Source organism: Salmo salar, chromosome 06 (genome assembly GCF_965601325.2).
Source record: "Salmo salar chromosome 06, fSalSal1, whole genome shotgun sequence".
Lineage (NCBI taxonomy): Eukaryota > Metazoa > Chordata > Actinopteri > Salmoniformes > Salmonidae > Salmo > Salmo salar.
This window is the reverse complement of record NC_138296.1, coordinates 47,203,096-47,228,768: the sequence shown is the minus strand read 5'-3', so window position 1 is coordinate 47,228,768 and position 25,673 is coordinate 47,203,096. Positions and strand designations below refer to the sequence as shown.

Below are 25,673 nucleotides of genomic sequence, written 5' to 3'. Positions count from 1 at the left end.
TGCAGACCAGTTTGGCCAAGTTAATGAGCACAGCATGACACCTCATTTCGGATGGGTAATGATGTGATATGCTAATATCTTAGCCTGCAGGCAGTTGTGGACATGGTGGTGGGGATACACACACATAAGCATGTACGCACGCACACACACACGCACATGCTTGCATACATGCAAACACACACACACACACACACAAATTAGTACACACAGCACGTACACAATTGCAGATGCAGAGACAGGCCAGAACAGCGCGTGCCTAAATCACTTTATTTCTAACATTGAATTTCATCTGACGAGTATATATTTTTCTCTCTTTCACCCCCTTGCTTTTTCTCTCTCTATCTTTCACTACTTCACTCCTAATCAAACCACCAACCTACAATGCCTATAAAAATATAAATCCATTACCATCCATCCATCTATTCATCCATCTATTCATCCATCTATTCATCCATCTATTCATCCATCTATTCATCCATCTATTCATCCATCCATCCATCCATCCATCCATCCATCCATACATACATACATACATACATACATACATACATACATACATACATACATACATACATACATGCCTATTCACCCCAACCAGTCCATTCCCCACTTTAACCATAAAAGTATCCAAACATCTATCGATCCTTCTATCCACCCATCCATCCATACCTACTCCTTCACATTACCAACAATTTATCCAAACATCTGTCGATACTTCCCTCCCTCCCTCCATCCATCCATCCATCCATCCATCCATCCATCCATACATACATACATACATACATACATACATACATGCCTATTCACCCCAACCAGTCCATTCCCCACTTTAACCATAAAAGTATCCAAACATCTATCGATCCTTCTATCCACCCATCCATCCATACCTACTCCTTCACATTACCAACAATTTATCCAAACATCTGTCGATACTTCCCTCCCTCCCCCCCTCCATCTATCCACTCCCATCTACCCCTCAACATCCATCCATCCACCCACTAATCCCTCCCTCCTCTCCTACCTGAGCATGCGGACCAGGGCGGGGATGCCCCCGGACTTGAAGATGGCGAGCAGGCCCTCTCTCTGGTGGGACAGGCTGTGGAGGACGCTGGCAGCACAACGGGCTGTCTCCATGTCTCCCGTGTTCTGCATGGCCCGCACCACTGCCGCCACCATCTGGGGGGACTGCATCAGCACCCGGCGAGACGCCTCTTTCCGCGTCAGCTGGTTCACGATCATGGCCGCCTTGTTGACCACCACCTATGGGGAATGAGACAATGCATAATTGTGAATTTCTGTGCATGCAAAATGGTGGCATTGGGTTGGGACCCATTGTTAGGTCTGCACATTTCTTTAGGGTCATGGCTTTAAGGCATAGCTGATTTCAAACGTTGCACTTCAGCAATTCATTGGTTGATTGAACATAGGCACTGATAACAAGATTCAGGAACAGACCACGCCTTGAGCTTGAATTGTGAGTAGAAGACAGAAGGACTAGGGTCCACCATGACTTTCAATCATAATCAGAACTAGGCTTCAACACAAGCAATGTTGTACACTGAATCCTTTAAGGACAGCTGAAATGATGTTAAATGACAATATAAACCTATTGAGGATTTGTTTCTGGGGTAGTCCTAATCTGTGTCCAATCTAACTGGCTCAGTCACGACCTTGACAAGCACAGCCACAGTCACAGAGAGGTAGGAGCTAGTCAAGCATGGAACTGGATCAATGCTAGTCAGTAGGACGGTGCTCAAGTGTGAGGAGGAACAGCACACAACAGTGACAGAGTCAATGTCACTATTAAGGACATAATGGTACTTCTATAGTACAAGAGATACAGTGCCTTCAGAAAATATTCATACCCCTTGACTTATGTTGTGTTATAGCCTGAATTAAACATTGATTAAATAAACATTTTTCTCACCTATTTACACACAATACCCCTTAATGACAAAGTGGAAACATGTTTTTAGAAATGTTTGCACATTTTTTGAAAATGAAATACAGAAATATCTCATTTACATACTTTCTAGAAGCACCTTTGGCAGCGGTTATAGCTGTGAGTCTTTCTGGGTAAGTCTCTAAGAGCTTTCCACACCTGGAATGTGCAACATTTGCCCATTATTATTTTCAAAATTCTTCAAGCTCAAATTGGTTGTTGATCATTGCTAGACAACCATTTTCAGATCTTCCCATAGATTTAAGTCAAAACTATAACTCGGCCACTCAGGAACATTCACTGTCTTCTTGGTAAGCAACTCCAGTGTATATTTGGCCTTGTGTTTTAGGTTATTGTCCTGATGAACTGTGAATTAATCTCCCAGTGTCTGGTGGAAGGCAGACTGAACCAGGTTTTACTCTAGGATTTTGCCTGTGCTTAGCGCCATTCTGTTTATTTTTTATCCTGAAAAACTCTCCAGTCCTTAACGATTACAAGCATACCCATAACATGATGCAGCCACCACTATGCTTGAAAATATGGAGATTGGTACTCAGTAATGTGTTGTATTGGATTTGCCCCAAACATAACATTGACAAATTTTTTGCAGTATTACTTTAGTGCCTTGTTGTAAACAGGATGCATGTTTTGGAATATTTGTATTCTGTATAGGCTCCCTTCTTTTCACTTTGTCAATTAGGTTAGTATTGTGGAGCAAATACAATGTTGTTGATCCATCCTCAGTTTTCAGCCAATAAACTCTGTAACTGTCACCATTGGCCTCATTGTGAAATCCCTGAGTGGACTTGGGCTGTTGCAGTGACCATGTTACTGCCACACAGGCAGTCATGAGTCGTGACCACAGTAAAATTCCACGTGACTGTTGAGTCACAGTAATCTCATTTTATGCCCTCTGGACATATTTGGTAGCACCCAATTTGCAAACTACCATCAGGTCCTAATGGTCTGGTACTTAGGCCTCTGCTGTCCCTCTAACCACTCTGACATCCATTAAAATGCTTTGAAAAAACACATCAAACACTTATCATCAAAACAGTTGGCCTAGCATACTTTTAAAACTCACCTCACTGTGATGATTAATTTGAAGAAAGAAGTTCAACAGCAGGTTGAAACAGTGTAAACGTGGTTGTTGTGGATGCTGTTTCAAAGCCTAACACAAGGAAATGGACAGCCTTTCTAAGGTGATGATTCACTCAAAACACTCACGCATATTAAAGCTTATGCATAGGCTTATGAGCCCAAGCCCGGGAAAAAAAAACGAAATTAAAATGATGATTGTGCCGTTATACAACACATAGCCTAGAGCATATTACGCATGGCAGAAAAACATAAAAAAAACACTGATTTAAGACGTCTTGGTACATAATTGTTCTAGCCTATGCTCCAAAAGTAAACGCATTTGAGTAATCGCCTCTGAGTGTGGACTGTATTATTATTCATACTGGATGGACTGGTTATCTTATGCTACTCTCCAAAATGTATATCCACGAGTCTGGGAGAGAACATATAGCCAGCCCTAGGCGATGCTGTTGGTTCATTGTTTGTGCAGGGCGGCTTACCCAGACAATTAGTGAATTTGTATTTGATTTTGAATAGCCTAGTAATAGGGATTGAAAAAAATATATTTTCAAAATTAATTGAGTGTCACATTACCTTCAGCTATACAGAATATCTCACCACCATGCACTTCCATCTCCTCCTCTCTCTCTCCTTTATCCTTTCTTGGGCACGCAGACGGGCAGTCAACAGTTGTTTTGTTGCAAAAAGACGTTACTATTGATGTTCCCGAACAGATTTCACTTGGTTTCCCAAATTAAGCACTGGGTAGCTGCAGGAACAAGGTTTGAAAGCCCATGGTATATAGAGTTTGGGCGGAATATCTCCTGTCGGGCAGCGATAGCATGCTCCTCAAACAGTGGTTGACGCGTGGAATGAAACAAGTGTTTTTATATTTATTTCACAGCTGCTCATATTAACCCTTGTGTGGTGTTCGGGTCTGTTGACCCATTTTCAATGTTAACTAAAAGAAAAATCATACAATTCATATTTTGGCTCATTTTCTGTGAAGAACATGTAAAAGAACACATTTTCATTGAGAGCACACTGTGCATCCCCCTACAAATGTATATTACATATGTTGTGTTCTGGTCCACTGGACCTGAGGGTAATAAAAGTGTGTAAAAGTGTGTTTGTAGGTGAAAACAAGTCAAATTTAAACAAAACGTTTTGCTGTGTGCCTTCACTCTGTCTTCCTCCTCCCTGAGCGTGCTGTTTCAACATAGCACCAAGAACCTGTCTGTCTCTCTCCCTGTCTCCTGCTTTTCTTACCCTTTGTAGTGTGTGAAACTACACAATGTCTTGTGGGAACCTGCACAGTGTTATTACAATACATTATTTTTTCGATACACTGTAAAAAATTCTGTATTTTCCCACACTCAACACCAGCCAAGTGCAAATTGGGGGGAGGCACACAACAAATAAATAGCGTTGCATGTGTGGCTCCTTACCACAATCAATCAGTATGGCAAAAAGAATCTCTGCTCAGAGGGACTTAGCCATTTGTTTTGCAGAGAGAGAAGCTAGTGTGGAAGAAACGTCTTCCACTTTGAAAGATGAAGTATTTTCAGAATATTAGGATCATGTCTCTGTCAATTCGGAGTTTGACAGTGAGTTGGAAGAAGAGGATGAGATTGACCCTCAGTCAGCCCCAAGACCAGCCCGTCAGCAGCCAGCCCCAGGACCAGCCCGTCAGCAGCCAGCCCCAGGACCAGCCCGTCAGCAGCCAGCCCCAGGACCAGCCCGTCAGCAGCCAGCCCCAGGACCAGCCCGTCAGCAGCCAGCCCCAGGACCAGCCCGTCAGCAGCCAGCCCCAGGACCAGCCCGTCAGCAGCCAGCCCCAGGACCAGCCCGTCAGCAGTCAGCCCCAGGACCAGCCCGTCAGCAGCCAGCCCCAGGACCAGCCCGTCAGCAGCCAGCCCCAGGACCAGCCCGTCAGCAGCCAGCCCCAGGACCAGCCCGTCAGCAGTCAGCCCCAGGACCAGCCCGTCAGCAGCCAGCCCCAGGACCAGCCCGTCAGCAGCCAGCCCCAGGCACAGCACGTCAGCAACCAGCTCATCAGCAGCTTGCAGGCGGAGAAATATGGATGTAGAAAAGAAATTGAATGGTCTTCTTGCCCAAGGAATGAGCTACCCGCATGGCTGCCAATGTGATAAGGATGCAACCAAGGTCGACGCAGATGGCGGTTACTCATGGGCAGGACATAAAGCCTTCTTTTGAACGGTTCATCCCAGACACCAACCAGAAAATCATTCTGGACTGCACTAATTTGGAGGGAAGGCGTGTTTTTGGAGAGAGATGGAAGGAGATGAACCAACTCATTTACATGCATTCTCTGGGGTTCTTATCCTTGCTGGTGTTTTCAGATCCAATGTGGAATCAACAGAATCCCCGTGGGATGCAGAAACTGGCAGAGAACTTTTCCGTGCAGCAATGTCTCTGGAAAATGTCCACATTATTTCCAGGATTATCCGCTTCGATAACCGAGACACCAGACCAGCTTGGCGGCAGAGAGACAAGCTAGCTGCAATCAGGTCAGTGTGGGACAAGTGGGTGGACCACTTTCCCCTATTTTACAACCCTGGTCCAACGTTACTGTTGATGAGCAGCTTATGCCATTTAGGGGCCGCTGCCCCTTCAGGCAGTACATACCGTCTAAACCCGCAAAATATGGCATCAAGATCTGGGCTGCCTGTGATGCTGCTTCATCATATGCGTGGAACTTGCAAGTGTATACGGGGAAGCCAGATGGAGGAGCCCCTGAGAAGAACCAAGAGATGCGGGTTGTCCTGGACGTGACACAGGAACTCCGTGCCCACAACATCACATGCGATAACTCATGAGTACGCTGCATAGGGATGGGAGAATCTGTGGCCAGGAACATAAAAAAACGGAAATCATAATTGATTACAATGCCACAAAAGGAGGGGTGGACAATTTAGACAAGCTAATGACTGGCTACAGCTGCAAAAGAAGAACCCTACGCTGGCCAATTGTGATATTCTTCAACATCTTGGACATCTCGGTGTATAACGCGTTTGTCATCCAGATGGCATTGAACCCAGATTGGAACAGAGGGAAGCTCCAGAGGAGAGGGCTCTTTCTCGAGGAGCTGGGCAAGGCATTAGTAAGACCTCAAATCCAGAGGAGGCAACATATCCCAAGGACCCCAATTCTGGAGCCATCATTAGGAGGATTCAGGTGAAGGATGCTGATGCCCCATCCGCCCGACCCACAGAACCAACAAGTCCAATACCAGAAGTAAGTGTGAGTGATGTTGTTGTATTTGTGTGCGTCTGACTCTCTTACCTTGGCCTGCTATAACTATATAATATATGTGAGTGAGTGAGTGAGATGTTAGTACAATTCCTGAACTAAGTGTTTTCATCCTTCTAGATTGCAGCCGGTAGCAACAAGAAGAAGCGCTGCGATGTGTGTGGACCCAAGAAGGACAGGAAGACACAGTACACAAGCATCAAGTGCAATAAATACATTCGCAACACATACACAGTCAAACTCTTTCCCTCATGTGGTGTAGACCGGCCTTAATTTGTGTTCAATGGGGCTCATTTATCATTTCCATAAAATACTGTATGTAAAATTTGTCCTTCCAATTTGTTCAGTTCCAACCAACAAACATCAATAGTGATGAAAACCTTGTTTCATTTATATTTGTTCGAGATAAACACGATTTATTCCACCCATGTCTTGATTATAATAGATCTTTGTTTACAAAAATCACATTTTATAAAAATAATAATAATTGATAAATGTGATCTAGCAGAGGTAAATGGCAAATATTAACCACGTATGCTGTCTATATTGCTTGCAATTGATATAAGTCAACATCTAAGTATTAAGTCTTTTTACGTAAATTGTTATGGCTGTATTGTTTAAAAAATAAAAATAATGTTGTGGGTCCATCAGACCTGCGAACACTGGGTGAATAACAAAAACATGAACACCACACAATTACAATAACGTAGTCCTACAGTAGGCCAACTCATATTCTGTTCTTCTGAAATACATTTTCTTCACATCATAATGATTATATAGAACTGACTAAAATAAATAATGGATGCGTTGCGATGGTGTATTTTAAATAGACGTATTAGACGCTTGTTAAATGTAGATGTTTCCAAGGCGTGTGCATCAGCAGCTTGTACGTGTGGAGGCCTGGAGATGCTAAACATGTTAATGTTAATTAACGGTAAATTACCATGAGACCGGCAGTCTTTTGCATGACAATAACGGGTTGAAAAATGTCATGACCACCACAGCCCTAGGAAGGACGCCTGTTATCTTCGTAGTGACTGGGTATATTGATATACCATCCAAAGTGTAATTAAAAACTTCTCCATGCTCAAACGGATATTCAATGTCTGCTTTTTTTTTAACCCACTTACCAATAGGTGCTCTTCTTTGCAAGGCATTGGAAAACCTCCCTTGTCACTGTGGTTGAATCTGTGAAATTCACTGTTCTACTGAGGGACCTTACACATAATTGTATGTATGGGATACAGAGATGAGGTAGTCATTCAAAAATCATGATAAACACTATTATTGCACACAGAGTCCATGTAATTAATGTGACTTGTTAAGCAACTTTTTACTCCTGAACTTATTTAGGCTTGCCATAGCAAAGTGGTTGAATACTTACTGACTGAAGACATTTCAGCTTTTCCTTTAAAAAAAAAAATATATTTCTAAAAACATAATTCCTCTTTGACATTTTGGGGTATTTTGTGTAGGCCAGTGACAAAAAAATTGCAATTTAATGAATTTTAAGTAAAGGGGTGTGAATCATTTCTGAAGGCACTGTACGTTAGATACACACAGTACACACGTTTATTTTACAATAGTCACTGGCTGAATCATTTCCAAATCAGCCTATTTGTTTAAACAGTGTAATAGAGTTTTATCAAAGATTGCTCCCAGCAGGCAGCATGAGGCTGTTAGGGGGGGGGGGGGGGGGGGAGACAAGGTCATCCATTGGAATGTCTTTAATCTAGAAATCAAAGACCATCTCTTCTATTTGATTAGCTGCATCACAAATGTATTAATACTGATTGAAGGTTGAGATTGCTTTTTTTAATAGGAGCACATTGGAAATAGTGTTGTTTAATGCATTCATGTGTTGACATCTGGCCTTTGTGAAAATTGGATTTATAACAAAGTTAACGTTTTTAACTCTTAGAGGTTAGTTACCGCGTCATCATCGGCCAGCAGCTTGGTGAGCTCGGGCACGGCGCGAGTGGCCAGCTCGGCGTCATCCTGGTAGTTAATGAGGTGGACGATGGCGGTCTTGAGGAGCTGCGAGGGTTCGGCTAGCCGCTGGACGTTGGTCTGCTGACCGGGGTCAGTCTGAGTGGACAGCACCGCCTCGCCCTCCACCAGGGTCTCTGGGAACATGGCCGCTCTCACCCGCTGGGCCCGCGTCAGAGTGTACTGGGCCTCCACCTCTGGTGGGAGAGAGGGATGAGAGAGGGATGAAAGAGGGAGGAGGAAGGGGAGATCATTGGATACGTGATAGATATATCCAGCGATAAGTGTTTCAAACTAGTGATAGTTTGAAAGTTGTTCTAGCACCTAGTCAGTGAGTTTTCAGAAGAAGAACCGTGCCTATTTTAAGACATGAAGCCAGTCCAAACTGGCCTGTGTACGTATGTGATGGCGTATGAGCGAGTGAGTGAATCACAGCATGATTATGGCATTGAATGAGTAAGTGTTGACCTATTTGTACAGACAGACAGAGAGAGGTGGAGAGACTGAAAGAAAAGTAGAGCAAGGGGGGAAAATGGAATGAGAGAGAAAGGGAGGGATGGGAAGAGAGAGTAGGAAGAGGGAATATGAGAGACAGGGAGAGCGAGATAAATAACTTATACCTGTAGGGTTTTCCACCAAGGTGGTGGTGACGGCATACTTCTTGGCGCTGTACTCTGTGCCCTCATCATCTCGCACGGTGGTGGTGCCTGATTGGATGCCGGAGTCGTGGGCGTAGTACGTCTGCTGCCACTCGGCCACCTTCACTGACCCCTCTGCCTCGTTCACTGTGAGGAGAGGGAGAGAGAGAAGAGAGAGTGAAAGGACGAGAGAGAAGAGAGAGAGAGGGAGTGAGAGAGAGAGAGAGAGAGAGAGGGAGGGGGAGAGAGAGAGAGAGAGAGAGAGAGAGAGAGAGAGAGAGAGAGAGAGAGAGAGAGAGAGGGAGGGGGAGAGAGAGAGAGAGAGAGAGAGAGAGAGAGAGAGAGAGAGAGAGAGAGAGAGAGGGGACAGGTTGGAAGAGTGACATAGCGTCTAAGTATCCCTTTTCACCATCCTAGACCCTGGATTAACCTTGTGACACAGTGGATATGTAAAACAGGCTATAGAAATAGTGTGATTGATTGACTGAGAGCCAGTGGTCTGTTGTCTCCCTCTGCACCACATTCAGACACTATACTTACGCTCAGCCACTCTGAAGAGACACTGAGTGGACGGTTGCTAGTGTGTTCTAGGGTACAGCAACACCTTTCTCCAAACTTTGGTTAATCAAGAATGATTCTTAGCAGATTAAACGAAGCCAGCGAGTCTTTAACAAAATACTTACTTTGCATGGACATCATCACTGTCCACTCTCAAAACTGGCCTTTGGAGAAAACTTTCTGGGAGAAAGGAAGAAAGAGAAAGAGAAAACATTAGACCATGAATCATGGTCCTGTGTGGCTCAATTGGTAGACCATAAACCCTTGCAGCGCCAGGGTTGTGGGTTAGTATCACTACTGTAAGTCGCTCTGGATAAGGGCGTCGGCTAAATGACATAAATGGAAAACGACCTTCAGAGAGCTAATAAATCTGAAGGAAAACAAAAACTAATGCATCTAGAGGAACTATACATTACAATGCCCATATTGCTGCGGGAAAACTCAAGTAAAAACAATGGAGCATCTACTGTAATAACTCATTGTATAACAACTAGACTATTATCTGCCTGGTAACAACTGAAAAGTTCATAAAACACCTTCGGCTGTTGATTTGTTTCATTGAGTCCAATGCTCCCATGTAAGTGAGGCACAACTAAACTAGACACTCCAAACCATGTAAAATGTCACATTAATGTCAATATAATATTAAGTGTCCCCATAAAATTGAACTAAGTTTGTGCGTCCCCATAAAATCTAACAAAGTTTGTGCGGCATGACAGTAAGGACTGAGAGTGGCGTAAATGGGACAGACTCCATATCCCGTCCCTACGGTACAGCCCGGCCCAACTACTGCAGGGTGGGTGGGTGGGGGGGGACGACGAGAGACGGTGACATTTGAGAAGTGGTGAGCGTCACTCCCTGAAAAGGTTTCTCCTTTCCGTTCGCAGAACAATGATTAATTCATGACTATAATTAGGCCAATGGTGGAGATGAGCGACAGAGGGAGGAGGCTGGCGGTGGTGTTGCAGAGAAATAATCCAAATGCATTTTGGGAAAGAGCATTGTCCCCTGCTGTTTGTGACAAAAATTCCCCAAGAGACATCAGAGAGCTTTTCTGCATGTTTGTCGCTGATGTAAATAGCTGCAAAGTACTCGCTGGAAGGAGCTTAATCAATTATTGACCCTAATTTTGGGTGGGAAATCTTTTTTCTTCTTCTCTCCTCTGAGCTAATCAATGTTCGAATTGGCCATTCTGCCAAATAGCTCAGATCTATTTGCTAACCACTTACTGAGCAGCATATAAAACAAAGTGATAAATGCATGAGTGAGTGATCTAGGCTACTTGGAATGTGTGGTTGTGTGGAGCGCAATATGTGTGTGTTTGTGTGTGCGTGTGTGTGGTGTATGTCCACTGTCCAGATACAGTTGAAGTAGGAAGTTTACATACACTTAGGTTGGAGTCATTAAAACTCGTTTTTCAACCACTCCACACATCTCTTGTTAACAAACTATAGTTTTGGCAAGTCGGTTAGGACATCTACTTTGTGCACAAGACACAAGTCATTCTTCCAACAATTGTTTACAGACAGATTATTTCACTTATAATTCACAGTATCACAATTCCAGTGGGTCAGAAGTTTACATACACTAAGTTGACTGTGCCTTTAAACAGCTTGGAAAATTCCAATAAATGATACAAAAGTATCTATATCCACAGTAAAACGAGTCCTATATCGACATAACCTGAAAGGCCGCTCAGCAAGGAAGAAGCCACTGCTCCAAAACCGTCATAAAGAAACCAGACTACGGTTTGCAACTGCACATAGGGACAAATATCGTACTTTTTGGAGAAATGTCCTCTGATCTGATGAAACAAAAATAGAACTGTTTGGCCATAATGACCATCATTATGTTTGGAGGTAAAAGGGGGAAGCTTGCAAGCCGAAGAACACCATCCCAACCGTGAAGCAATGGGGTGGCAGCATCATGTTGTGGGGGTGCTTTGCTGCAGGAGGGACTGGTGCACTTCACAAAATAGATGGCGTCATGAGGAAAGAAAATGATATGGATATATTGAAGCAACATCTCAAGACATCAGTCAGGAAGTTAAAGCTTGGTCGCAAATGGGTCTTCCAAATGGACAATGACCCCAAGCATACTTCCAAAGTAAAATGGCAAAATGGCTTAAGGACAACAGAGTCAAGGTATTGGAGTGGCCATCACAAAGCCCTGACCTCAATCCTATAGAAAATTTGTTTTGCAGAACTGAAAAAACATATGCAAGCAAGGAGGCCTACAAACCTGACTCAGTTACACCAGCTCTGTCAGGAGGAATGAGCCAAAATTCATCCAACTTATTGTGGGAAGCTTGTGGAAGGCTTTCTGAAACGTTTGACCCAAGTTAAACAATTTAAAGGCAATGCTACCAAATACTAATTGAGTGTATGTAAACTTCTGACCCACTGGGAATGTGATGAAAGAAAAGCTGAAATAAATAATTCTCTCTACTATCATTCTGACATTTCACATTCTTAAAATAAAGTGGTGATCCTAACTGACCTAAGACAGGGAATTTTTACTAGGATTAAATGTCAGAAATTGTGAAAAACTGAGTTTAAATGTATTTGGCTAAGGTGTATGTAAACTTCTGACTTCAACTGTATGTGTATCTGATACTAATCTTGTTCGAAGCGAGATATCTAAAACTCATTATGCTAGCCTGTATATAAACCACATTTTCTCCATTCCGAATGAGAAATAGCTAACAAATGATGACAGATACACTCTCTTTAACTGAGCTTAAACTGACTGGAAGGCAGACGGAGAAGAAAACAAATGAGCAAAGCGTAACTGCTTTTCTCTAGGCATGGAAAACGGCTCATACATTTCATCATCACCCCCTTCACAATGTAATGAAGTGTTCTGTGTGACTGACAGGTAGATGAAAGACCTCCAGCTTCCACACCAACCACACAATCACCCATAGAGCCAATGAGTGAGGGCCTCGATCCGCACCCACACTTAGAGATAATGCAGCCTGTCTGTCTGACACAAAATGGCAGGGTGACATGAAAACAGAAGCATAACTCATAAAAAAGCAGATTTGGACATTTGGACTGTCATAACAGGCTTTCAGAGAGCCATTTTCTCAAGTTTACCGTTCGTTGTTCACCTCAACGGCACCTTGAGAGAAAAAACCTAAATGTTAGTTCTCGATATGAAACATTTAGAAATCTCCACAATTCTCTTTAGCACAAGGGTGTTTTTGACAGAAGCCGTCATTCTTAAGTTTGTTTCTGTAATCTCTATGGACACGCCTTTTTCTCACAACCTCTTTTTCCTATCTCTCTGTCAATCCATCCCTCATGTTCTCTCTCCAAGGACACCTAATCTCTTTGCTCATTTTCAGCAGCACCATTAAACTCTCTATGTTGTATTTTCTCAATCGTTCCTTCAACCCTCTATTAGAAAAATAACTTTTCCTTCAAATGTTTTTTCCCTTTTTCCTCTTTCCAAACCTCTGTTCCTCTCTAAAGTCTCTTTCTAAAGTCACTCTCTCTCTCCCTCTCTCGTTCTCCATTTATTCTGGAGAAGATAAAAAACAACTCCACCATTCTCTCACTGTCATTGGGACACACGCAAGGCTTCTGGGAAATAGCTTTTTTTAATTGTTGTTGTTATGATGCCACAGAGCCTGTTTTCCACCAAGTCATTAATCAAACTGGCCACGGAGTATCTCATGTCGATGCACGCACACACGCACATGCACACGCACACACACAAGCCCAAAGAGCTAGTTGGTCTAGCCAACGGTGGCCAGGGGTGATATTTAGTTCATTAAAAAGCACTTAAAAACACTGGTGGAATTCAAAATGGCTTTTTACAGAACTGCCTTGACATAATGAAATAATACACTGTTAGCATATTACTCTTAGATGAACATTCTTCATTAATGTTCATTCAGTTTATCTGAAGGCTTTGGTTTGGTTCAAAGGGCAAAACCTCCTCTGTTAACCCTGCTCTCTGATTTAGAAAGAGAAGGATATTTTTATTTCCTTTTACATTGGAATACAACTGTGGTACTACTTAAAGTAGGCTATATACACATACTGCTGGGTTTAATCTTGGTCATTTGTTTTGAAGAGTATTAAGTGTGTGTGTGTGTGTATACGTGTGTATCCTCATAGGTCAAGGACAGAAATAACCAGGGCAGGAAAGAGCAGAAGACAGGAAATTCCTGTTTTCTGTCCATTGTCCCAGTGAAGGTCATGATTATATTCATGTAATCTCTTTTTCTCTTTCCTTTTCTCTATATCCCATTCTTTCTTTCACCTTTATAAGTCCCCTGCTTTCTTTCTCAATAATTCTTGGCTTCTCTCCTTGTATGTTTCTACTTCTCTCTTGTATTCATCTCACATTTCTCTCTTTCTCTCTTTCACTCACACACACAGTACATCAAGGCTGCTGTTGCCAGGGCTCTCAGGCGCAGGAAGGATGTTTTTGGACAGCGCACAGCTGAACAATGACACACCAGCAGATCTGCCTTCTTCTATTTGACCTCAAGGGTCTGTGCAAGTTTGGCAGTCTGCGTTTGTGTGTGCGTTTGTGAGTCTTAGGTCAACAGATTGTGTGTGATGTGTTTGTATGTGTGTAAGACATATTGATGTTGATGACACACAAATGTATTGATGACTGACTCACAGGTCCTTGGTACTTATACTTCACTGTGGATCAAAATGTGTGTAGGTGACTGACAGTGAGTGTGTGTGTGTGTGTGTGTGTGCAGACAAGGTCAACGGTCACCCCGTCTCTCCATGACTGACTCATCTCCGGGATCTGATAATGAGATGACAGTCTCTCTCTCTCTCTCTCACTCTCTCTAATCGCTATACACACTGGGCCATGCAGATGAAAGCAGCGGCCGTTTATTTGGCATCACAGTCGGCTGCAGACACGCGATGTTTGCCAAACTCCTGGAGTGGATCTGATGACACCGTCACTCCCCCCCGCCGGTCGCCCTCCAATTACAAACCCAGATAGTGTTCCCAACTTTCCTTCCCCCCCATACCTGTGCTACTGATCTCAGACTTGTGAAAAGCTACTGCTGTTGCTGTTGTTAATTCTATTTCTATGTTGTTGTTCCCCAGGGCAACAGGGGCCTTAAGTGAAAAATTGTTGCCCCCATCCCCTCCACCTTGCAGGAAATCATTTTAGTGGCCCAACTCTTGATGGTGCAGTGAAAATTTTTTTTTAGAGTTCATTTCCTGCAATTCTACACATTTTGCCATCGGGTGTAGAGCAAATTTTGCCATTTGATAACTCATTTCATTCAATTATGCTCATTTTAACATTGGGAGGTGATAAAAGTGTGCAGTTCTACAACAAATTTCCTGCAACTCTACACATTTTCCCATAGGGTGGAGAGATTTTCTTTGCTGTTTTGAAGCTTATTTCCTGCAATTCTACAAATTTTACCATGACTTAAGCTATGTTATGCTATCTGATAGAGAGTGACTAATAAAATCAATGGGGGCCCCCTGGAGGTCAGGGCCCCTGGGCACGTGCCCTACATGACCAGTCGATAATCCGACCATGATTAGTACACGTTTAGATAGCTGCCTAGACTAACTTACCAATAAAAAAATCTTAGCTGACATGGGCTAATTGAGTGATTATCCGTGACTGACATAACAAGATAAAAGCTGCTGATGCAAAACCACATTTTGAAACAGTACCTTGTGTATTCTACTATTCTAACTCTCAAAAGTAAGTTGAGACCATGACTGAGCCCCCCCCCCCCCCCCCAAAAAAAAAACAGTGCGAGAACCTAAGCGGTCGCTTATGATGGCCCTGTTGTTCCCTCCACAATGCTCTCCCACTGTTCCTAGACCTGTGAAAAGGTGCTGCTGCTGTTATTCTAAGCGCACTGACACTCTCCCACTGTTCTCAGACCTTTGAAAAGGTGCTAGTGCTGTTCCTGTTGTTGTGCCCTCCCAGTCGCTCTATTCACCCACTGTTCCTAGGCCTGTGAGGAGCTGACTGCATGTTAAGTAGTGATCCCTTGTTTGGTGACTGACAGTAACACGTTGTACTTTGATAGGTCAGGCTGACCTACGTATTCCAGTGGAGACACAACCACCACACTGAGGTCCAGAGAAACCATCACACTGAGCTGCAAATGAGTTTGGAGAGTGGACGCTGTGCAGAGTTTTGCTTTTGTCCTCCCAACCTAAATAATTCAGGTGTTTACAACACCCTTCTGTCACCATCACCCTGACAGCAGTTCAAATGTCACTTAAAGGGATAGATCAGGTCAAATTTATATTTGAGTTAAATTACCCTTACCTGAGTTGTCTGAAGGCCATGGTGACAGAATCCACAAGAAGCCATTCGTTACTTCTGCCACGGCAACAAGTTAGCACCTTGTGTATTCTAGAGAAACCATCACACTGAACTCCGGAGAAACCATCACACTGAGCTGCAAATGAGTTTGGAGCGTGGATGCTGTGCAGAGTTCTGCTTTTGTCCTTCCAACTTCGTCAAAATTCATGAATATAAACAGCCAAAACGATGTTAGCAATGCTGCACTACAAGCATTGTAAACACTTAAAACTATTATTTTTGCAGTATTAAGCGAATATTCCAATGCTCTGATAGTTCAATTAAGCCACTGCTGAGTTTGTTCACAGCTCTGGTAATCAATCTGTGAGTGCCCAATGGAATACAATAAACCTCTATTGTACATTTTACAACAAAGAACAGAAAAAGATGCGGCGGTGCGACTACATGAGTAAAAAGTTCCAGTTTAAAGTGTAAAATGTTAGTCCCATGTTTCATGAGCTGAAATAAAATATCCCAGAAATGTTCCATACGCACAACAAGCTTTTTTCTCTCATATTTTGTGCACACATTTGTTTACATCCATGTTAGTGAGCATTTCTCCATTGCCTAGATAATCCATCCACCTGACAGATGTGGCATATCAAGAAGCTGATTGAACAGCATGATCATTACACAGGTGCACCTTGTGCTGGGGACAATAAAAGGCCACAGATGTCTCAAGTTTTGAGGGAACGTGCAATTGGCATGCTGACTGCAGGAATGTCCACAAGAGCTGTTGCCAGAGAACTTAATGTTCATTTATTGACCATTAACTGCCTCTAACGTCGTTTTAGAGAATTTGGCAATACGTTCAACCGACCTCACAATCGCAGACCATGTGTAACCACGCCAGCCCAGGAACTCCTAATATGCTAACTCCTGGCTGTGGCCTGACACAACTCAAGTTGTTACGTTACTACCTTATTCTAAGATGGATTAAATAAAAAGGTTGTTGTGGGGGTGCTTTGCTGCAGGAGGGACTGGTGCACTTCACAAAATAGATGGCGTCATGAGGAAGGAAAATTATATGGATATATTGAAGCAACACCTCAAGACATCAGTCAGGAAGTTAAAGCTTGGTCGCAAATGGGTCTTCCAAATGGACAATGACCCAAAGCATACTTCCAAAGTTGTGGCAAAATGGCTTAAGGACAATAAAGTCAAGGTATTGGAGTGGCCATCACAAAGCCCTGACCTCAATCCTAGAGAACATTTGTTGGCAGAACTGAAAAATTGAACTCTGCTAGTCCTATGCGAGCAAGGAGGCCTATAAACATGACTCAGTTACACCAGCTCTGTCGGGAGGAATGGGCCAAAATTCACCCAACTTATTGTGGGAAGCTTGTGGAATGCTACCCGAAATGTTTGACCCAAGTTAAACAATTTAAAGGCAATGCTACCAAATACTAATTGAGTGTATGTAAACTTCTGACCCACTGGGAATGTGATGAAAGAAATAAGTCATTCTCTCTACTATTATTCAGACAATTCACATTCTTAAAATAAAGTGGTGATCCTAACTGACCTAAGTTTTACTAGGATTAAATGTCAAGAATTGTGAAAAACGAAGTTTAAATGTATTTCGCTAAGGTGTATGTACATTTCCGACTTCAACTGTACATGTAGGAGTAAACGCACAATGTGTTTGGAATTCCATGATCAGAACTCCATGGTCAGAATAGAAAAACTGCAATACTGTCAAGTCTAGTCACAGCCTAGGTCATCTAGAATCAGCTTGCCCTCCTCCAATGTTAACCTTAACTAGGATATAAAATGTAAAACTGGCCTTAGATCAGTGTCTTGAGGTTAACTTTGTTCTACTCCCACCTGTGACGACGAAGGCTTAATTATACACTTTAGTATTCCATATGAGACATTGGCTTGAAAAGAACATGTTGATTCCATAGCAACACGGCACTGCATGATGAAAGGCAATATGAAAGGTTTTAAAGAGAGTAGCTGGTTCAGTTCAGGGAAAGTACTTTTTGCTACTGGTGTTTCTTATTCCTCACAGTGAGACATTTACATAATCAGTTTGATATGAAATTATTACTGTGTATGTCAGTAGGCAGATTATGCAATAGTCATGTAAACACCCTACTCTGCTAGTCTTAGTCGGCGTAAGGTCAACATTGATGTAATTATACGCCAATTAAAACATCTGGTTTTCTAAGCAATCTTTGAAATTATGAGCACATATAAACACTTGAATTGGCGTTCCAGCTGTGTATTTCATATGCATGTGCTAGCACCAGCCGAGCGAGCCTACCTCTTTAGCACTGCCATCTGCCCGGTACAGTTGAAACCGGGATTCATCTGCGAAGAGAACACTTCTCCAGCGTGCCAGTGGTCATCGAATGTGAGCATTTGCCCACTGAAGTCGGTTACAACGGCAAACTGCAGTCAGGTCAAGACCCTGGTGAGGACAGCGCGCATGCAGATGAGCTTCCCTGAGACAGTTTCTGACAGTTTGTGCAGAAATTCTTCGGTTGTGCAAACACACAGTTTCATCAGCTGCCCGGGTGGCTGGTCTCAGATGATCTTGCAGGTGAAGAAGCTGGATGTGTAGGTCCTGGGCTGGCGTGGTTACACGTGGTCTGTGGTTGTGAGGCCGGTCGGACCTACTGCCAAATTCTCTAAAACGACGTTGAAGGCGGTTTATGGTAGAGAAATTAACATAAAAATCTCTGGGAAAAGCTCTGGTGGACATTCCTGCAGTCAGCAAGCCAATTGCATGCTCCCTCAAAAATGTTGACATCTGTGGCATTCTGTTGTGTGACAAAATTTGTTGACAAATGTTTGAGTGGCCAGCACAAGGTAATGCACATGCATGCTTAATCCGCTTCTTGATATGCCACACCTGTCAGTTGGATGGATTATCTTGGCAAAGGATGCTCACCAACAGGGATATAAACACATTTGTGCACAAAATTTGAGAGAAATAAGCTTTTTGTGCATATAGAACATTTCTGGGATCTTTTATTTCAGCTCATGAAACATGGGACCAACACCTTATATGTTGCGTTGATATTTTTGTTCAGTATAGTTTTTACTTACAAACTTTTTGAGAAGAATCAAATATTCTTCAAAAAAATAACATGTGGTAGAACATTTATTTTGATTGGTGAATTTCTGCATTTATCAAAGTGCCTTCAGATGTATCCATGTAAACCGGATTATTAGGAAAATCGTTCTTCTTGCAAAGCATGTAAACATTTTAAACAAACTATTATATTAATCTGACAATCCACAATAATCACATTATTGTGGGCATGTAACCGTACTCAGAGAATATATTGTTTATAAGGGATAGACGTATACGAGACGTCTTTTATATGTAAAGCCTTTACAAGCAATATCTTCACTTGCTCCCTCACATTTTTTCCACAAACTATAGAGGCAACAGTATGCTTTCCTTTTCTGACTTTACAGAATATTACCCACCTCTTTCTTTCTTTGCCCCAACCGCCATTTCTCTGTTCCCTCTCTCTCCCCATCCAACCAGATTTCTCTCTGAGAACAATATCTGCTGAGTCAAACTGCAAAACCTCTGCAGTATGTACTGTATCTCCCTCTCTCACAACTCCTTAATGCCATCTGCTCCCTCCTCTCCCCGCGTACCTCCACAGACTATAACCAAGCAGCACTCCCTTATCTTTCTATAAGGTATTTGCTGAGTTAGAGGGTATAGTATGGCCGGGAGCTCAGGGATCTAAAGAGTCTTTAGTAAATCTGAGGTTACATATTGCGCTCAGCAGGAAGTGCCCTATAGGTCTATACATAGGTCTATATGTGGGTCAAACTTCTGTTGAGTGGGGTGTCTCACTTTAAACATTCGGGCCTCTGCTTATTGAAATCCTAAATTACTTGGAATGATCATTTCGAGATATTCCTAGAGATCTAGCCTACCTATACAAGTGCACACAACATTTCCAGTTCTCTGCTGCCAATGACTGAAACGTATATCTCCCTCTCTAACTTTAAGCATCAACTGTCAGAGCAGCTTAACGATCTCTGTACCTGTACACAGCCCATCTGTAAATAGCACACCCAACTACCTCATCCCCATATTGTTATTTATTTATGTTTTGCTCTTTTGCACCCCAGTATCTCTACTTGCACATCATCATTTGCACATCTATCACTGCAGTGTTAATGCTAAATTGTAATTATTTTGCCTCTGTGGCCTATTTATTGCCTTACCTTCCTAATCTTACTACATTTGCACACACTGTACATAGATTTTTCTATTGTGTTATTGACTGTATGTTTGTTTATCCCATGTGTAACTCTGTGTTGTTGTTTTTGTCGCACTGCTTTGCTTTATCTTGGCCAGGTCGCAGTTGTAAATGAGAACTTGTTCTCAACTGGCCTGCCTGGTTAAATAAAGGTGAAATAAAAAAATAAAAATGTGTCTAGCTGAATCACCTCATCCTCTGCAAGTGGCTACACTCAGCAGTTAGCGAACTCCATAGGGTAGATGATCTAATATGAATAATCATCAATCAATACAGACTGATCACTATAGGATGGCGGGTGATCATTAACTGAAATGATGTCACTAATGTACATATGGCGATCGATGAGGTGATTAAACATGGTGCACTCACATAATAGGATAGGAGAATATTAGGAATTAGTAGATGTCAACATAGCATCATGCGCTCATGTTTCCATGTGAACGAGAGCAGCATGGACTAGCATTCAAATTCAGAGGTAACAGCAGGGTTAAGGCTAATTTGTGCCATAGCTCAGCCCTATGCAGTATATTTTTAAAGCTCAGCCAAGGGCCAGGTGTCAAAAGAAAGTTTCCAAATGAGTCGCGGAGGGTGAGAAATGATTTGAGCACAACAAAAACTTCCCTGCTAGTGGTGAACTTTCTATGGATTTCAATGGAATGATGGGACTGACCAGATAGAAAGGAATTATGGTCTACTGTATTGGACCAACTAACCAAGACATTACAGCCAGGACTTTTTGCTCTCACTTTTATTCAGTTTGTTGAAAAGAACTGCCCTTCACACAAGCACGATAAAAGTGATGAGTTTGGTTGTTCAAAGGAGCTTTAGGAATACATTTCTGTAATAATGAGTTGGCATAAGAACTTAGTGTGCTACAAACTACAAAGCTGGCCAAATGTGAGAAACAGAATAAATAAAGCGCCCCAAAATGACAGTCAATTATTTCTTCCCAGTAATTTACAGAGACTTTGTTCCAGTAAGAGTAGTAGCGTTGCCTCACATGACTGGCTAATTATCTCATATCTGCCACGTAAGTGGGCACAGCTCACAAGGAACCGAGCACAAGGGAGATGAGGATACAGGTCAAAGAAGAGACCCGAAAATGTATTTTTCGGGTTCTCAAAAGGAAATGCCTAACCTCACATGCCCCCAAAGAGGAACAACTTATTTTCTATCCCTTTCTCCTAATCTTAAATTGCACTGGCAAGTGCTGTGCCCCGCAGAGATAAGGTAAAGAGACACCAACGGGCCAAACGTTTGAAGGCCAGGTAACAAATGGATCCTGTCACGACAGTGTCATAAATTAATTAGTTGGCCATTCTTCAGAATGCGCCCAGTTCCAGTTCCCAGCCAGACTCATCCACTAGACTAAGGGAACATCAAGAGGAGACTTTTTAATGAAGTGTGAAAAACTATTTCCGACTTTTTGTCAAGAATCGTAATGTTCCCCCAATGGGCTACTTAACATTGGCAAAAAAAAACAACAACTGCAGCTTTCTGTTCTAAAGACTTCAAAAAGTCCTGAAGCTGGTGGCTCAATTCAAAGACACCAGGCAGACAGACAGACAGTCTGGCTTTAAGCAGTTGAGAGATGCATCCCTCAACTTCAAACAGCCACCAAAGATTTGAGAAAAACAGAGCTACAGGGTGATCATCGAAAGTGAAAAATCCTATTATCATCCACTTCTGAAAACAGCAATGAAATGACGGCTGGCGTCAATTCAGCAGCGGTTTTAGAATCTAAATTTAGACTATAAAAATCCTTGGAAATCGGGATGCATTTTTGTGTGTGTGTGATGGCTGCGCCTTTGATGTCAACCTGGAAGCCTTGTTGGCTAATGAGGTGTGGGAAGGGGACGCTGAAAGAAAAGACCTCCACTTATCTCCTGCCTGTATCCCAGCACAGCAGTTTCAGTACAACAGGATAACCAAGTCTGCCATGCGCGCACACACACACACACACACACACACACACACACACACACACACACACACACACACACACACACACACACACACACACACACACACACACACGTCTCTGTGGGGAATGAAAGCCTTTTCATCTTCAGTCTTCAGTAATCCGCTGCTATTAGCAGTGCTGAGTGGAGGGAGGGAGTCGCGTAGTGGCGCTGGGATGACGGATATGTGCCAGCATGGCGGTGACTGGTGATCCTGAGAGGCAAGCTGAGGCGGCAAATAGAACAATCCCTCTCATCTCGACAAGCTCTGCACATGGGACACGGAGAGGGAATTAATCCCTAGGAACCTCGCTAATTAATGAATGCAAAACGTATTTGAGCCTAACAAGACTTCAGTCATCATTGTCTTATCAACGCCTCCATCGCTCGTTATGAGTCTGCAAGCTAAGCTAATCATAGTTTCGAGAAATACTCTACATGAAGGTGCTGAGAATCACAGTATGGAAGAATGGATACTGAACGATAGCCTGTGTTTGGTTTGCTAAACTGCCATTGGACATGCAGTTATGGAAACGAAATGAGGTACACTCAACAGTAGCAAATTAAAGAGGGATAAACCTGCGCAACTGTGTGAAATAAAATGCTAATTAAAGAGCATGAAAACTCTAAGGAGTTGATGCCCGGTTCGTGGAATATATTCAGCCAATTATGCTTTTCAAAACACTAGCCTCCGACTGTACTGTCTGTTCAGCCAAGGCCAAAGCTATGGTCCACTGAAACAAGTTTATTGCGAAAAATGGAACCTTGAAAGTCTGCTACAGGAATAATATAAACACATTCGTCAATAACTTCACCCGAGTAGAATGCTGAGTGGGAGAGTGTTGTTGGAGAGGAAATGGATTTCATGTTTCATGTTCAGTGGCGATTTTAGCATGTACATTTTGGTGGGGCAAACTCCCCCCCCCCCCCAAAATTGAGCAAAGCCGCTACAAAACACAACACTAAACAATACATGAATTACACTATAATGGTGACAAACAGTGCCCACAAACTGTTAGGGCCTACATAAAGCTGTCCCAACAGCAGAGTCCCAACAGCAGTCCCAACACCTTACCACTGCTACACCTGGCTATCAGCAGAGCCTTGTCTGGCAGCGAAACAGTTAATTCAGCCTCATTTACTGCCTTTTAGAAAAACATAGCTGATATGACTGACTTGCTTAAACAAATGTGGTTTCTACTGACAACTGAGATGTACAAACTATGGCATAAGGGGACGACGAGCGGATAAGAGGCACTCCGTAATTTTGATTAAGACAATTTTTTATAATTTTTAATACATTTTTATATAATTTTATTATAATTTTATAATTTTTTATAATTTTGATTAATGAGCGAGCTAGGACGGACGTTGTCAATATAACTATTTGTTCAGCGATTTTGAAATGTACAGCGACAGAATTCAGAACATGGGCCGTTCTTACATTATTCTCCCTGTACACCAAGTCACAACCGTAGAATAAATAAATGGGGCATATAAGCAGACAATGAAAGCACTTACAATATTTGATGATGACATTTCTCAAAAAATAATCTATAGGCCACATATGCACCACCAAGTCGGAACAGTAGGCTAAGTTATTAGGGTGAGGCACATGGGCTAATACACAACATACACTTAGTATGGCTTCCTTAGCTACAGTATACATATCTCCCTGGCATATTACATAATTTATGCAGCAGCATACAAGACATTTTTTGACTCACCTTGTTATGCTGTATTCACTTGAACAGGAAGGAGGCGCGGAGGTCCTTTGTGGGCAAATTTTGTCACCAAACTTTGTCATCAAAGTCTGGCATTCTCTGGATTTATGGTGCTTTCAAGACAACTGGGAACCCTGAAAAAACAAGGTCAAATCATAATGACGGCAGTGATCTTCAGGTCGGAGCTCTAGAAAGAGGCCTGAGTTCCTGACTTGGAATTCCCAGTTGGATGACCGTTCAAAACGTATTTTCCCAGTCGGAGCTCGTTTTTTTCAGAGTTCCGAGTTGTCTTGAACTCACTGAAGTCTGAGATTTCCCAGTTCCGAGTTTCCAGTTGTTTTGAACGCGGCAGAAGTCATGGCCAATGTTGAATGTTTATCCTTTTAAGCTTGGTCCACACACCCACTCCACTGATTAACAGTCTAGTGATTGCTTTGCAATGCTTGCAATTAGTCACTGATTCCATCCTAACCCCTCATTGTTGAATTTGTAATTTCCAAATTGTTGTGTAATGTTTATGTCCAATGGCCGATGAGCACCAATGCGTTTTATCTATAATTTATTTTCATAACTTCTCTTCATATGACAAGGATTGAAAAGGATTCGCCAGTAGATTGTCAATTTGATTGATGATGATGACTGCTAGCTTGCTAGCTAAGATTTTGAAAGTATGATGTTGACATGATCAGTACAATCAAAGCTACGGTGAGACATAACATGATTTGACATCATTTTATCTGTGGCCAATGACCTTGAGCCTACTTGGATGGGCAGTTCTAATGTAACTCTATGGCAGCACCAAAGGGGCTTGAATTTTAGAGCTCTCCCTGTAGATTTTGCTGTTTTTTTACTAAACAGGTAGGGGTCAAAAGAGGTGGGGCATCTCTCTAAATTCTCTTTCCCATCCTTGTCTCACTCACTCAATTGCGTTCTGATCGCTTCCTCTACACACGCGTGCAGCTGAGTGCGCACAGAAGCTCCCGTAAGCCCACAGAAATAAATGCCTATAAAAATGTATCTAACTGATGGGATACACATGCTACATTCCTTGCAAAATGATGACAGTTTTATCACATTTTCAAAAATGACTGGTTGATTGAGGTAGGGAAATATGTGCTCCAACAATGAGCTGCAGTATTGGAATAATTGCATCCCGTCTATTTTCCGCTTAGACTACTTTTGTGAACTACTACTGCCATTTAGAATTATTTTTATTTGATCTATTTCACCTTTATTTAACCAGGTAGGCTAGTTGAGAACAAGTTCTCATTTACAACTGCGACCTGGCCAAGATAAAGCAAAGCAGTGTGACACAAACAACAACACAGAGTTAAACAAGTGTACAGTAAATAACACAATAGGAAACAAATTAAGTTTATATACAGTGTGTGCAAATGGCATGAGGAGGTAGGGCAATAAATAGGCCATAGTAGCGAAGTAATTACAATTTAGCAAATTAATTGTTTAGCCTAGGCCATAAACCCTCTAAACATAGACAGGTTCCACACTGAAAAAATGCAAAAACATGAATTAGATAAAGAGTGTATTTTCATCAGCATCATTAAGCCTAGACCTACTCATCAAACAGATGTTGGGGCTGTAATTCATCCCCATGCAGTGTTCAATGTGGAAATATTCATACATCTGGAAAATTCCAAAGAACAGGCAGAATAAACTAAATTGAACGTCTGTATTAGAGGTCGACCGATTATGATTTTTCACCACCGATACTGATACCGATTATTGGCTGACCAAAAAACCCGATACCGATTATTCGGCCGATTTTTATATATACAGTTGAAGTCAGAAGTTTACAAACACTTAGGTTGGAGTCATTAAAACTCGTTTTTCAACCACTCCACACATTTCTTGTTAACAAACTATAGTTTTGGCAAGTCGGTTAGGACATCTACTTTCTGCATGACACAAGTCATTTTCCCAACAAT

The 25,673-nt window shown here is 42.4% G+C and overlaps 1 protein-coding gene across 6 annotated transcripts in view; it reads right to left on the bottom strand.

Annotated features, from left to right (window-relative positions):
• LOC106607413 (junction plakoglobin a) overlaps positions 1-25,673 on the bottom strand; it is a 69,549-nt gene that overhangs the window by 14,518 nt on the left and 29,358 nt on the right. For 2 of the 6 annotated variants that reach the window (XM_045720622.2, XM_082976690.1), the window contains exons 2-6: positions 23,731-23,861; positions 9,606-9,660; positions 8,905-9,069; positions 8,228-8,481; positions 1,022-1,260 (exon numbers count right to left, since the gene is read on the bottom strand). In XM_045720622.2, coding sequence (XP_045576578.2) covers positions 1,022-1,260; positions 8,228-8,481; positions 8,905-9,069; positions 9,606-9,621 — 674 coding nt within the window. In that variant the 5' untranslated portion in view covers positions 9,622-9,660; positions 23,731-23,861. The remainder of the gene's footprint in view (positions 1-1,021; positions 1,261-8,227; positions 8,482-8,904; positions 9,070-9,605; positions 9,661-23,730; positions 23,862-25,673) is intronic. The other 4 variants (XM_045720621.2, XM_045720623.2, XM_082976691.1 and 1 more) reach the window with 3 other exon arrangements.